General features: G+C 35.7%; 1 protein-coding gene across 11 annotated transcripts in view; it reads left to right on the top strand.

Annotated features, from left to right (window-relative positions):
* Nucleotides 1-16,461, top strand: part of EPHA6 (EPH receptor A6) — a 779,380-nt gene that overhangs the window by 140,715 nt on the left and 622,204 nt on the right. For all 11 annotated transcript variants that reach the window (XM_070582909.1, XM_070582911.1, XM_070582908.1 and 8 more), the window contains one exon: nt 8,245-8,908. In XM_070582909.1, coding sequence (XP_070439010.1) covers nt 8,245-8,908 — 664 coding nt within the window. The remainder of the gene's footprint in view (nt 1-8,244; nt 8,909-16,461) is intronic.

Below are 16,461 nucleotides of genomic sequence, written 5' to 3'. Positions count from 1 at the left end.
ATGTTATTAACTATATGCCTAGCAGCAGAATTCGGGGCACTAATTTTCTAAGTTTATGGCAGTATATTGACTCAAAGTGAATATTTAAGTGATTCTGAGGAAAATATCACATTAGAATAAGAAGGTCCCCTTAACAAGCTTTTCTTTGGTAGAGAATATTAGATGCTTAGGATTTAAAAATTAAGCCACTACAGCGATGCATAATGAGATGCCCGTGTGCATTCAACAACTTTCATTTATTTGAATTTTGCAAGGTAAGAGGTAGAATGTTTGGAATACATCAGATATGTGCCATTTTACCAAAGGAAGGCCTCTCTTCATTCTTAGCTATTCTGTTTTATCATTCTTAGAATGCAGTTGAAGATTTTCTCCCCTAGCCTTACTCCCTTCTCATTTAAAGTTAGTTTAATCTTCAGGGATGATTAGTTACAGCCACATACTATAAAACACCTGGTAACAAATTAAACACGGAGCCTAACTATGAATTACAGATTTATCATGAGTTTGTTGTTTCTTTGTTTTATTTTAATCTATCTTTAGATTATCTTGAACTTTTAGGAAAAATTTGAAATATAATAGGCTATCTCATTGCTTTGTTAATCAACCATCTACCAGTGTAATGCTGCCTAATGTAAAAGGGCATTTGGTCCTCTGGATTCTATATCTCCAAAATGATCTTTTGTTATATTCTATTTCCTTTATATATCGCTTCTTTACATATTTATCATAACCCTATTTCAAATAAATAAATCAAGAAAAAATATTTTTCCACCGCATATTTATCTCCCTCTCAGTTTATAGCTGGGATCTGTTACAAATGGAGGCGGAAATAAATTTAAGTCTTACTAATTTTAATATTAGAGTGTCTAGTAGTATTGCATGTGACTTTTTAAAAGGGAGGCAGAGGAAAGGGAAGAGAAGAAAGTGATTCCACACACACAGACAAAAGTACTTACTCATTTAGGAAGCACAGGTAGGGGTGAAAACCAAAGTAGTGTTCTATAGCTGGCTCATTCTTTAGTGTGCTTCCTTCGCTAGCCCCTCCTAGCAGCATATTTACTGGTTTTCTCTGATTTTTCTGTTGTTCCTGGAGTCAGACCACCCCTGCAGCTGTTTCTGGTCCTGAGGTGTTGGGGTGTGGCATTTTCCCTCCCGTCTCTGTTTGGAGATGCAGAGGTGAGCATGCTGGTCTAAGGGTAGTTCTCTTTTCTTGAGCTACAAGTTTTCTTGAGCCAGAGCTTTTGAGGAAGCTGTCAGGACTTACCCCCGACATTTGAAATTATAATTAGCTTTTCCACAGCGTTTTCTATGCTGAGAAATAGATACCTGTTTTATTTTAAAACTTCTAAGTTTATTTTTTCAATAAACATTTATATTCCTGTTGAATTCTAAAGATTTTCAGAGGAAAACATATGCATTTGAGAGATTTAGGTTAGAACTTTGGATGTTTGGGTCAATTTACCAGCAAACTATCTGAATATTCCTGCCTGGAAAGGTGATTTGATTGCCTTATTTTGTTCTCTGAGAAAAAAAAGCAGTCTGATTCCATAATGCCTGCCAGTTGCTTTAGGAATTAATTTCCTTGTTCCAGCTTTCAATGCCCAACAGGAATCTAGCTTTTTGGCCTAGTTTATTTAGCTTGCTGTGAAAACAAAAATGCATTGTGTGTGGGCGGGGATGGGCTTTTAGAGAACCCTTAGGCGTAAATGGAATGAGTACTGTTCATAGCTCTTCACACTTCCTATCACTTCTAACAAACATTCACTTTAAATGATCTGCCCAAGAGATCCAGCAGTGGAGAAATATTCCTAGGAGCTGTAAAGCACTAGCTGTATGCACAAACTTTTAACTTTAGTCCTGTACCAAGTGTTTTCTAGTGGGTGAAAATTTCTGCCCCTGTTTAAAATAAGCACACATGTAATGTTCTCCAGTGTGAAATATTTAGATGTCATACACCTGATAACTATAGAAATCGCATGATGAAATAATCAAACCTGTCATTACTTCTGCTATTAAGTTAGTCAATTCTGTCAGCTACTTGCTTTTATACAATAGGAACATAACCCAAAATATTCCAACTCCTCCATCTCATGTTGTTTAATTTTTTATATTTTCTTATAAGATTTGAAGCACCAATAATATGTAAAACAATTCACCAATATATAATGTACAGCAGAGCTCTGTAAAGCAAAACTCAAGTCATACATGTATTAAAGGATAAAATGAGGCATATTAAAATTTCTAAGTTTATTTGAGCAAACATTGATTTGAATCAGGCAGCATCAGACCAAAAGTGGTTAGGGTCACCTCACCAACACAAGCCCAGGGAAAGGCTTTTATGGATCAGACGTGGAAGCGAAGCGAGGAACTATTTGAGTGGCTACAGCTTAAGCAGGTGCTTTATTTGGAAACACCTAGTTGGCTGTTTGTGATTGGTTGTCCTTAGGTTTTGCTTTCCTAACCTTGGGGCATTTACAGAATTTACTATAGCTTAGGTTTCCTTTGCTTTTGTAGGCCACCACGGCATTGGAGCCACATCAGTCTAATGGCCTGTTTGTTTAATTACTTTAATACATGCTTCTGCAGAACAGAGTATCTTGCAAACTGTATCTGCTTGTATGGCCCAGATGAGTAGAACAGAGAGCTGCTTCTGTCTGTCGTCATTTCATGAGTCCTTTTCTTTGGGTCAGGGAGTGGAGAGATAAATTACTTGTGATAAAGAGAAAAACTTTGTCACTTGGAGTGTCTTGCTTAGTGAAGCTTTTGGTTAAGAAGAATTGGTTGTCCTCCACAGACTTGCCAGGAAGAATGTCTAATGACACATTTGTTCTAAGAATGTAAATGTTGGGTATGGTATGGTAAAGCCAGTGTGGCCACAGGAGGACCAAGAACTAGACTTGGAAAAAGGAAGTTTATTGTACTCACAGGTCCCAGAGAGGGGGTCACCACATGCCATGTAGGGCCACAGAGGAAGCGATGGGTTTTGGTCAAGTGACAGAAGATAGGAGTGAGGGGAAAGCCTGAGCCAGAGCCCTTATTGGGGTTTCTGTGGCAAAGGAAAGGCAGGCAGAGTGCACAGTTTAGGATTGGCTAGTTTGAATAATTCCTGCAGGCTAAAGAGGTGGTTTCTAGTTGCCTGATACCTGACTCTGGATGATTTAGGGCAGGGGAAATATTGGATTGGCTAGGTGTGTGAGAGGTACGTAAGGAAGTGGTTGGGGCTACAGACTCAGGTTTGGTTGATTTGCATTTGATAGACATGCTCTAGGCCCAGAGCCCTTTGCTATCTCTTAAGAACTGGCTAGCCCTGGGAAGGGCAGTCTCTCCCAGGCCAGGAAGTCCACCAGCAAAACATCATAAGATACAGAAAATAAAGTTAGAAGGCCTGCTTCCAGTCCTTGTTCCATGCAACACTGGGCATTTACGTTAATTCCTAGATATTAGAGTCCTTGTCAGTAATGTGAAAATGAAAATATCTGTCTTGCTTTATTGGATTGATGAGGAACAAATGAGTTAACATTTGTGAAGATGCTTTGACAAGGATAAATTCAGTATAGAAATAGTTGACTTAAGGAGTCCTTATATCCAAGGTACTCCTGAAGTTTGTGAAAGAAAGAACTCTTTGGTATATAACTGATTCTTGCTTAAGCAAAACCTCTCAGTGAGCAGGATACCCCAAGTTACAAGACTTTTCCATTCATCCTTTTGTAATTCATCTATCCACTCCTTGATCCAAAGAGAGGGCTTATAAAATGACCATGAGGCAGAAGAAGCTCTCTGTTCTACTCATTCAGCCCATACGAGCAGATATAGTTTGTAAGATATTCTACTCTGCAGAAGTATGTATGATTTCATTTTTACTTTACTGAGCTCTTTTCTATATTATATATTGGTAAATTGTTTTATATATTGATATTTTATTTTAAGTCCTACATAAAAAAATATTTTAGAAAAACATGAAATTGAGGAGTCTTGAGTATTTTGGGTTCAGTGCCTATTGTGCAAAAGAAAGCAGCTGACAGAGTTGAGCAACTTAGCAGAATTAATGACAGGTTTAATACATATTTTCATCCCGTAATTTCTACAGTTACCAGGTTTATGTACATATACATGGTTCACAGCTGGAGAATGGGTTATGTGTTTGTTTTAAATAGAGGCAAAAACTTTTACCCACTGAATACACGTGCAACAGGACTAAAGTTGTCAAAAAGTATATGGATATATAATAGTGTTATACATTAATTTCTATTCTCTCTTCTCCCTCTACCTTATTGAATCTTACAGTTCTTTAAGGTTCGAGTCAAGTCCCTCCTTCTTGACCAAACCTCCCAAACCACCCCAGTTCATGAGTGTTGCTATCGTTTGAACACTTAGCATATTTATTAAATATACTGTTTGTTTCTTGCACTCAAATCTATGCTATCAGTTGTGTTTTCATAATTTATTACCTTAAACATAAAAAGTCTAGTAAGAGCTAGCCTTTTCTTCTTTCTTCATTGCCCTTTTGAAACTTAACACATACTATAAATTCGCTAAGTATTGTTGATTGCTTATTAACACATATTCTATAAGATTCACAGACTACTTTATAAGGTGAAAGATTTTTGAATTAAATGTTTACACTGATTGCCTAATAATGAAGTAGAACACAGAGGTTTTTAGAATATTATATTTAACTCTCTTTGATATTAAAGAGTAATTACAATATCTTATATTCCAAATTGGATTTTTTTAATCATTTTTTTATCATTACCATCTTTCGACTTGGGAAGGGAAGACCCTGCTCTGTTCCTTGATTTTCAGATGGTCTTGCCCATTCCCTTCTCTGGCTGTACCCCTCTTTGTAAAGCTATGATCTTGAAGGATAAGGAGATATGCCACTTAGATAGGATAAGGAGATATGCCATGCTTTCCTTCTGTACCATACTGTAGCTAAGACCCCAGAATTCTTTGCTCAAATAGCTTCAAGTATTCTTTCAAGAACTTAACGCCTTCTTGTTGGGGCCCATCCTCCACTGGGTGTACTGTGCCACTCGTATGCTCAACCTAGGTTGAATGGAGGGCCAAAGTTGGCAGCTTTTTCCAGCAGGAGAGGGGCACAGATTGGACATGAGGGCTGGGATGCTTATATATGTGCATATGTGAGGCACTTCATATAATGGGGTAGCACTTGACACTGGGAAGGGAATAGAAGTGAGATTGACTAAAGTTAACAGCTGGCTTTCTGTGGACTATACATGCTGGCATGGAATACAGAGGAGTCCAAGTATTTTAAATTTGAACCTGGTCTTCCATGTTGTTACGGAGGTATCTTTGCAAAGTAGGCAAATAAAACATACTTCTTGTTTGATGTTATTTAAAGAATGATTTATCATTTTCAGTATTTAGACATATGGTATGTGAGCCCTCACACTCCCAATCTTACCTCAGGCCCATGATGTGTAAAGGCCTTATTTATTTTAATACTTGAAAATTATAACTAAAAGGTTATGTAACTACATGAATACAAATATAACTATATGTAGATGAAATATTTCCAAAGGATACATTATGCCTAAAATATGATACCATTTTACATCTAGTGATGTTAATATTTTTTAGTAAATTTCATAGGCTTTTAGATCTTATACCAATCTTGAGTTTATATTCATGTTTTAGTTAATCAGATTCAAATTTAAAAATCTAATTTAAATGGCTTTCAGTATTCTTGGATAAGATGAAATTTAGTAGTCGATCTTTTTTGACTATTTTGGTACCTGAATCTAATTTTGGTTCCTAGAGAGAGAAAAAACACTTTTGTTCATCAAATTTAACACAGAAAATGATGCACCATTCTGTTAAGCCTCCTTATGCAATGTCTTTGAGAAGAACCACATTTCTCATTATCTGCACATATTTTGTCATTTCCGTATCCCTTGGTTCAGATCATTCCTGATTCAGTGACTGCATATTATATTCTTCGCATTCCTGACCTTTGTTTCCATCTAAATATTTTTTCCCTCAAACTCAACATATTTTTAAATAGATATATAATGATTTTAGAGTTTTTTTGTCACAAGTGGCAAATTTTCACATTTTAAATTAATCTCATATTTTATGTTATGAGATTTGATTGGTTGAGGGGTATGGCTAATACTTTTAATTTGAACAGATATAATCTGAAGGTGCTAAAATGTAATTATTCAAACAGTTTATTGAGAGTATAGCTGTATACTCCTATATGAGAGAGTAGAAGATGCAGGGTAGACAATAATAATTATGTGTATTCTCTGAGAAACAAAAGCAATTCTGTTTAGAAATTTATCTGAAATAAGAGTAATCACTGGATTGAGTACCTTAGAGACTCTCCAATGGATAAAAAGCTAGAATTTGGGGCACTGATTTTTACGGTTCTCAGATTTTATTATTTGCATCTTATTTCTGTAGTTATGTTCAGAATGGTTAGTTTGCCATTTAAATGAGCTATGACATTGCTGATTTGCCTTTAAGTGTAGGAGTCAGAAGACTCATGATGCACTAGGATAAAAAGCATTTAGATGAGTAGTTTCATGTGTCCCCATGAGATTATTGGATCACCCCTGATAAACAGTGGGTGTGTTTTGCAAAATTATACCCACAGTTCTAAAGGAACTCATTGTTTCTTCTGGAAAATACCCTCTGAATTTCAAGTAAGTAACTTACAAATGAAATTTTTAGATACAGATTGTTTTTAAGTTTGCTTGAGGGATAATATAAATTCTTTATTTGTGGAAATTTACAGTAGATAATTGAAAGTACTTAGTGTCATAACAGTCCTGTAGGCTGAAGAAAGTAGCCATTCTATTAGAGGCTATGCTAATTGAAATTCAGCCAGCCTTGATTAAGTGACTCTCTACAGCCAATTAAGATGAGAAACTGCAAACAGGATGCATTAAATAATCTTGTTATAAATCGCTGAAGTATACTATCAAGAAATAGAACACTTATTCACTATACAAAACAGTTTATCGTTTCCAGTATATTTTAATAGAATGAGAAACTATGATGACTAGCTGTTTTCCCAAAAAGGCTATAAAGTTACCAGAATGTTTTTTGTTTATTGAAAATAATTATAACTATAACTACACAAATCAAATACAATTACAGTCTAAATTTATAATATAGAATTATGCAATATTAGATGTATAAACACTGATAATGTCAATTAATTTCAAAGCACTCAAAGATTTTAATTAAATTTTTTTAAAAGGATAAATAAGGCTTTTCTGTTCAAATAAGTGGCAGAATGTTTGTAATGTAAACAAGCAGGAGTGAAGATAATGCAAGGATCTAGCTCAGAGTAAAAGCCTGAGTGCTTAAAATGCTTGTAAAGGCTATTTTTTGCCCCTTCTCTGCTCTCTGTCCAGTGTCCACGCATGCTGTTCCTAAAATACACCTGTACGTTCCTGCCTCAGGGTATTTGTATTTACTGTTCCTCTTGACGAGGTTCACTCTCTCACCTCCGTGACATGGTTGAAGTGTCACTGCTTCAGTAAGGCGTTATCTGGCCACTGTATTTAAAATCGTAATGCTCTTCTACATCCCCCTACCTTATTTTTTCCCAGTGTAGTTACTACCATATTATTCAATTTACTAATTTATGATTTTTGTGTCTCCCCTCACTCTAAGTAAGCTCCAAAAAGACAGGGTTCAGCTAGTTCACTGCTATATTCCCTGTGTCCTAAATAGTGGCTGATAAACATTTCTTAAATAAACCTAAGGCATTTATCTATGTCTGTTTTCTATCAAAATAGACATGAATATTTAATAATTGAATATGAGGACAGATAGGTAACCAGAGTACATTTGTCATCCATCTCATTATTTGATCAGATAATGGATATATTTTCTGTTCTTATAGTGTACCAGGAAGTATTTGAGGTGCTTTACATATATTAACTAATTTATGCCTCCAACAGCCCTGTGACACAGGGGCTATTATCCACTCCATTTTACAGTTGAGGAAACTATAGGTTAAATTAAGTAGCCCTAGTTCATGCAGCTAATGTGTAGGAAGGTAAGATTCATATCAGGACAGCTGGTATGTCCAGAACCCATACTCTTAACCAAAGGCTCGTGATTAAAATCCTCCTGTATTGTTGCTTTGTGTAGTTTCATTTTTATCCTTTTTATTCCTTTTTCTTTTGCTAAAATGGAAAATTTTGGAAGTTATATCTCTTTAACCACTGTGGTTTTATAATCATTTAATTTCTTTTCTTTTTACAGTGGGATGCCATCACTGAAATGGATGAACACAACAGGCCCATTCACACATACCAGGTATGCAATGTGATGGAGCCAAACCAAAACAACTGGCTTCGTACAAACTGGATCTCCCGTGATGCAGCTCAGAAAATTTATGTGGAAATGAAGTTCACCCTGAGGGACTGTAACAGCATCCCATGGGTCTTGGGGACTTGCAAAGAAACATTTAATCTGTATTATGTGGAATCAGATGAGTCCCATGGAATTAAATTTAAGCCAAGCCAGTATACAAAGATCGACACAATTGCTGCTGATGAAAGTTTTACCCAGATGGATTTGGGTGATCGCATTCTCAAACTGAACACGGAAATTCGCGAGGTGGGGCCTATAGAAAGAAAAGGATTTTATCTGGCTTTTCAAGACATTGGGGCATGCATTGCCCTGGTCTCCGTACGTGTTTTCTACAAAAAGTGCCCCTTCACTGTTCGTAACTTAGCCATGTTTCCAGACACCATCCCGAGGGTTGATTCTTCCTCTTTGGTTGAAGTAAGGGGCTCTTGTGTGAAGAGTGCAGAAGAGCGTGACACTCCGAAACTGTATTGTGGAGCTGATGGCGATTGGCTGGTTCCTCTTGGAAGGTGTATCTGCAGTACAGGATATGAAGAAATTGAGGGTTCTTGCCAAGGTAAGAAACAAACATTCAAATAATATATCATGCATTTAAATGATGATTTTTAAAGGTAAATTTGTTGTATGTTTATTTTCAAATAATAAATTTTCAAATGCTATTTATTACTCGCAAAATTAATGGTGGGGGAAATGCACTCATATTAACTCTAAGATAATTTTGGATTTTTTTCCTCCTGGGATGGTGTATGAAAATGTAAAATAAATTATACACCGTAACAAGTGCTTCTCCATATTGCCTTCAGTAAAGTAGTTAAGTCGTATAAATTGCTGTTTTCATCTAATTTTTATAACGGAAAGCAGCATCAGTAGCAGCAACCAAGAGCAAAAGAGATTCAGAGTGGGCTTTTTCCTGACTCTCATGTTTTGGTGGTTTATAGAGAATGTGACATTTAAAGACAGTTTGAAAATAATTCTTTCTTGGATGTTGAATTGTAATAATTGAATAGTACCCAGATAAGCTGAAATTATATTTAAATAAGTGAGGAATTCTTATATATGCATATGAATCGTGTATTGGCAAAAACATATAGGATAGTTTATACAGGTATTATGTGTTTGGTGATTGAATACTGACCATATCAGAGATTAATTTATCCTTTGCTAAAAGGACGGAGAATAAATGAGAAAAAACATACTTTTATGCATATAAGGGTCATGAGTAATAAATGAATTTTTAAAGGTTTTATCTACTTATAAAACACTTGGGTTCTTGAATGTTGAGAAATTCAGGAAAACCTCCAATGATGAATATGTTTGATCAGTGGAAAATATTAATCTTTGCATGAAAAGTCTGTGGTATATTTTTATAAAACATAAACTAGCTTTCTTTCATTTAATTATTAAAATATGTTTCATTGAAGTTTGTCACTGTACATTGAATTGAAAATTTTAATTCATTTATAACAAGGATTTAGAATGAAACAAAAATAAGTCATAAATGATGCTTTGAGGGGGCTCTATAAAATAGTTTACATTGGAAAATGCACTATTGAAAATTTCATGCATATGAATAATTATTCAATAAGATTAAGAAGGCAATAATAGCTGACAATAAAACATATTACATATACTAACCATGTAGTTTTATCACATTTTAAATTAGTATGAAGATGGGCATTAATTGGTAAATTAAAGTTTTAAAAATGTTTAAAGAATAATTATCTAAGAATTTATGTGATTAGCTATTAGTAAATATTGTATTTTTTATTGCATTGACCACAGAATTAGAGGCAGTGACAATCATTGATGGCTAGATGTAGACTTTTTTTACTTAATATGTTTACTCCGTAAATTTCATTCTTATTTGTATGCCTTAAAATCTTTCAGTTGTTGGGCAAAGATGATTTTGGACAACTGGTAATTTTATCAACTTATCTGGAGGTACTGCTAGATTCATCTGTTTTTGTGGCTTGTTGTCTTTATTATAATTTATTTGATGGCAGAAGCATGAGAGAGTGGGTACAGTACAAATATTCATCACTTTCTTATAGTGGGTGAAAGAAATTGGAAGAATTAAGCTTGAATTCTAAATCCCTGGCTTACTAACTTTGAAATCACAGTTCCCTCATCCATAAATAAAGTAGTGGTTATTATCAACTAATGGTGAAGTATATGGAAAACTATTAAAAACAAGCATATATGCCTGGTTCAAATTGAATACAATAAATTACTGTTTACAAACACAAGGAAAGTCAGAGTGGATGTAGAGACCTCATTTTTAGAGAAGAGGTATCTTACACTACCAGCAGTCTCCATTTTAAAGCATTTATTTGTATGTGCTTGATGCTTCATATTACCTCTTTCTATGCCCTCTGAGTCATCCTCTTTATTTAGAAGGATATCCCATATGCCAGCTGCCAGTGTGAGCATCTGGGAAACATTCTTGTTTGACCAGCATGTTCTGAAGTACTTTTTCTGTCTTCCGAGTTATCACGGACGCCGTTCTCACCAGTTGTCCCATTGTGTAACCTGGGCTGGCCTCTTATTGCCTCCACCAGCAGCTGCCTTGTGGCTCTGCAGACCTCTACAGTGAGTTCAGTGCCGGAGCAAATGCTGTGGGTGTGCCTCTTTGCTATAGCAGCAGCCCTTGTCTTATGCAAATTATTTGCTTACACTCTGCAGACCTGGACCAGGCTCAGCAGAGAGGTTCTTCCGCTGGTCCTTTCTGGGCTCACTCATGCGCTGCGTCATTTGGCGGTTTAACAGGTGGGACATGTAAGATGGCTTCACTCATATGTGTGATGCTGCTGCTGGGACTTTTGAGGCTGACTGTGTAAATCCTGATGGCAATTTAGATGTGTTTCGTTTTAGGAAATTATTCTGGTTTTTTCTTTCTTTCTGTTATATCCATTAAAAGTAGTTATTCACTGTATATTCAAGTGACTTCACAATTTGGTCTATTCTGGCCTATTCTGTTCTAACTTTTGCAAATTCTGTCCCCCATTCTGTTTTTTTTACTTTTGAACAATCCATTTACTTTTCATATCTCTTGCTGTTTTTCATATTTTATCTAGCTGCTTGGTGTCCCTTTCTTCTGTCTTTTTCTGTGATGGAATTTGATTCATCTTTCAAGGACTAGCACAAATGTCATATATCTGGGTGGTCACAAAGTTAATCCCTCTATCCTCTGTGCTGTAATTTGTATTAATCATTTACTTACGTGTCTGTTTCACCAGGGCTGTCAGATAAAAAAGCTTTATTTAAAAAATCATCTGTGTAATGAAGAGTAAGAAATTTGATGTGAGTGATCATCAGGCACTAGCACTGGTCTCTACTGAGTAAACGTAGAAGTTGTCGGTATACCTAGGGAGTGCTCTGTTTCTTCTTGTTTCTGTGAAACAGAATTTTCTTCAGGAAGGTTGCAGTATTTTAGATCTGGAAATACTTGGAAAATGCTTTTATTCATTTTATGAATCAGGATGCTAAGTTATGGAGAACAGAATTTATTACCTGGGGCCACTCAATAACTAATACTAGACTGAGAACTAAAGCCGAGATATTTCTCAGTCTGGTCCTGGTGTGTTTCACTCCCTCCTCCCCTGTCTTACTTCCTCCCTTTCCTTTCCTTTCTCTTTCCTTTCCTCACTCCAGGCATCCAAGTCCTAACCTGGATAGTTATTTCTTGCCTGCCAGATAGAGTGCAGAGAAGCGCAAGTGCCTCCTCATTAACTAGGCCCTTTTTGCCCTGTGTTTATTTTCTGAAGTCTGATATGGGCACTATTAGAACAGTAGCTATTCTTCCTTTCTGAAATTCAGGCTACCGAGAATGATAGAAAAATAGATAGATTTATCTGGAACTTTGCTGTCAGAGATGATAAATAGAAAAAATTCCAACGAGGCTTTAGGGATTTTCATAATTTACATGAAAGGGTTTGAAAACTCTTGGTCTGCTGTATAACAAAAACACAGCAAGCTACTTTAGAATAAATCTGTATCTATCCATGCTATGAATATCTAATGAGTGATGTATATTTATTTGTATCTGAGTAATTTATTATGATATTTTATCCTAAAAGTTGTACTATTGAATATTTGAACTTGTGATTCCTTTCTCTATAATATTGTTAAGGTATATCTAGATCCAAATTCTAGAAACACAAAAGAGAGAGGCTGTTATAACTATGCTATTATCAGTCAGGTTTAAATAGACATAAATGTTATATTAAGCAGATCTGCTAAAGTTAAAAGCAAACACAGTAGTTTAGGTTACCCTGTTACACATAATATACAGTTTTTTATCCTTGGGTCAAATCTCAACGTATTTTTCACAACTATTTTTATTTTATTTCATAGGTTCATAATTAAAACTCTCATCCTTGGGCATGTTGACGTTACAGATTTCAATTTTTAATTTTTTTGCGTGTGAGGAAGGTTGGCCCTGAGCTAACACCTGTTGCTGATCTTCTGCTTTTTGCTTGAGGAATATATTGAGGAATATATGACAAAATATATATTGTCACTGAGCTAATACCTGTGCCAATCTTCCTGTTTTATCTGGGATGCTGCCACAGCGTGGTTTGACAGGTGGCGCTAGATCCACACACAGGATCTGAACCTGTGAACCCTGGGCCGCTGAAGTGGAGCATGTGAACTTAACCACTATGCCACCAGGCTGGGCCCCAAATTTCATTTTTTAAATTGTCTTAATTTATTCCACTAAAGGTTTGAATTAAAAAATAATGTTGATTCATAAAGCATAAATTTACATCAAATGGTCTTTCACTTCATATATCTAGGAATATTTTAACACCATGGAAGAAATAATTGGAAACAATTAACATGCAAAATTGAATGTAATTTTTGTTCAATTGTGAGGTCTGAAGTGATGTGAATCCCTAATGAACTCCTCTTGGATATGAATATAGAATAAATCTTATTAAGGTAGTGGCACTTATACTTTGCAATATTAGTAGGGTCTCATATTTTAGACGTCCTGGGAATATACACATATATATCCTGGCAGTGTGTGTATGTGTCTGTATATATACATATATATATATATATATATATATATATATATTGCTGTGCAACGACACCTTCTTTAAGCATCACATGATACAATTTAACAAAATAACATTTGGCTATGGAAGTTAAAGTTCTAAAACTTTGAGAATGTTTTTAAAACTTTTTCTCTTTATAGAAACATGCTTTTATTTAGTTTTCCTGTACTGCTGCTTTAAACTTCAGGAGGAGAGTTTGGTGGCAGTTCTTGGACCATTGCATTATTGTTCAGAGAGTCAAATGGGATGTGCAGGCCTTTGGTGACACAGCTATTGATTTGATCTCCTGAAGGGTGTTGTTATCAAGGCTTCATGGCCGTCCTCTACTGCGGTTCAGAAACGTTTATGCTCTGTGTTTATGATCTCTGTCTAATCATGTTATCAGAGGTGATTGTGGAAGCAGAGAGCGTAAAGAAATTTTGAGACACCAGGATTTGCTGACATTAAATAAGGGTGTTTGGGGATATGAGGAAAAGCTGATAGGTGAGATTGCAATCAGGAAAAAAGGGCTGCCTTTTTGGCCCAAATAGTGTTTTCACTTTCTACAGGTTCTCACAAACTAAATATAAACTCTTACAATACAACCTTCAATTCCAAATAAAGCTGCTTTTTCATGAAGCAATTCCAGACTTTTGTCCACTTTGAGAAGAAGGTGAAATCTAGAGGCTCAAAGGAGTCTAAGAGTAGAAGGTATTATTTCCAAGCAAAATGGAGTAACATTAAAGAATTATATTGTAGTTTGTTCTTTGTCACAATTTTAAAAAGAGGTTAAAATATAAACTGAGTTGAAATGATAATTTTTAGTAAATCATTTCAACTTCAATTTTAGTCCCTGTTTTACTCTCTGCTGACTCGAAAGCTATAAATTGTATTTCTATAGGGGCTATCCTTAATTTAAAAAAAAATCCTCTCTTAACACATATATTTCGAAGAGGGGATAAAATTATTCAGCATCTCTATTCTATTTCCAAACAGGATGCACCATGCCACCCACTGAAATTGCCACCTTTCTCGTGAATATTTTCTAGAATTTTAGTTCTATCTTTTAAAGAAACTGAATTAATAGGTTTATAAAGTCAACACTTAGATACACCAAGATATGTTAACAGTTTTTGTATATGTTATTTTTTCTATTATCTCCTTTCTTCTGGGTTCAATATTCTATTTGCTGAAGTATATCCTTTGGTAGATCTTTTGTCAAGGTTCTATAAATGTTTAAGCTCTTTATTTTGTGAATATCTAAAAATATCTTTATTTTGCCCTCCCTCTTTAGTGATTACTTGAGTTTAGAATACTAGGTGGACTGTTATTTTTCCTCAACACTATTATTTCCCTCTCCATAAGAATCTGTCGTTGCTAATGTTCTTCTGACTGTCTAATTGTCAATACTTGGGAGATTATCTGTAGATTCCATATTTTTGGTCTTCTGTTACTCTGAGATGTAGCTGGTATGAACTTATTTTTTCTTCCTTCGCATTCTGAGGAAAGTGTGTTCGTGTGTTACTTTCTTCTGTTCTCTATTTCTAGATTGCCTGTTAGATGTTTGTTGGAGACTTTAAATATTGTTGTCTTTGTCTCTGATATATTTTTTTAATATTTCAGCCTCCACACTAATTTCTAGATAACGAATTTTCTTTTCTTTCCTTCTTTTTTTTGGGGGGGGTGTGAGGAAGATTGGCCCTGAGCCAACATCTGTTGCCAATCTTCCTCTTTTTGCTTGAGGAAGATTGTTCCTGAGCTGACATCTGTGCCAGTTTTCCTCTATTTTGTATGTGGGATGCTGCCACAGCATGGCTTGATGAGCAGTGTGTAGGTCTGTGCCCGGGATCCAAAGCTGCGAACCCCAGGCTGCTGAAGCAGAATGCATGAACTTAACCACTAAGCCACCAGGCTTGCCCCTGAATTTTCATTTTGATTACACTTAGTTAAGAGTTTATCTCATCTATTGAGTTGTTTTTAGCTTTACTAGTTTTTATTATTCATTTTTTAAAATTTCTCGCTTGTTATTGTTTCATTTCTGCCTGCTTTGTTTCATAATTTCTTTTTCTCTTGTATGGATGTTATTTTATCTTTGTGGAACTTCCAAGTCACATTCAAATTAATTTTGAGAGAAATTGGGTCTAAGTTAATCTCTACATCTTGGTATACATTGGCTATATTTTTAAGTTCTAATGCAGATTGTGTACTTTGGAATTGTAATTTATAGGCTAACTTGTTTTCTGTTTCTTTGTGTGTGCCTTTTTTTGTTTTTTTTCGGAGATTTTGTAGTTTTACTAATCCTGCTCCCTGAGGTCTTATGTGGAGACAGATTAAAGAGCTCTTAAAGATTTGCTAAATAATTTATGTTAGTATTCCTGGTTGACAGGAGTTCCACTCCATCGAGTGATTCAGGGATCCAGGCTTCTTGCCTTTAGTGGACCAGCCATCTTGTAGAGCCTCCTAGTTATCTGTGTCCAGCTCAGAGATTGTAAAAGGAGATTTGGAGAAGGCACATATGCTTTTCAGCCAACTCAGATCTGAAGAGGCACATCATTTCCTTTCACATAGGAGCAGGGAGAACTACTTAAACAGCCACAGTTAGCTGCAAATAGGGGTGGGATGTTGTTAAATGTTGTTCCAGCTCACTAGTCACTTCCCAGAAATAATTCTCTGTCATGGAAGAGGAAGTCCAAATTTTTGTAGGTACTTGGTCATCTCTGCAGTAGTCTTCCACTTCACCCATACAGTGTTTGTGCTCATCCTTATATATTTGATAATACAAAGTTTTCTCTATCAGGTTCAAATATGTCTTCTTGTCAGCTGGTGACCCACAAATTAAATGACAAGCCATTGACCACAACACAAAATAAGCAGTGATTGAAATGAATAGAAAACTCCCATTAAGAAAGGAGAGCAGTGGGAGCCACACAGCTGTGAGTGCTCCATCGCAATGATGGGCAGGCGCTGTGAGGAACCCCAACAGCTCTGGACACCTATTCAGTGGGACATTCATATCCACTGTTCTTGGTGACACCACTGTTCTCAGTGGCCCTCGGCTCCACTATCTGAG

This window comes from Equus przewalskii, chromosome 18 (assembly GCF_037783145.1).
Source record: "Equus przewalskii isolate Varuska chromosome 18, EquPr2, whole genome shotgun sequence".
Taxonomy (NCBI): Eukaryota; Metazoa; Chordata; class Mammalia; order Perissodactyla; family Equidae; genus Equus; species Equus przewalskii.
The sequence above is the reverse complement of the archived record's forward strand: the minus strand, read 5'-3'. Positions and strand labels throughout refer to the sequence as shown.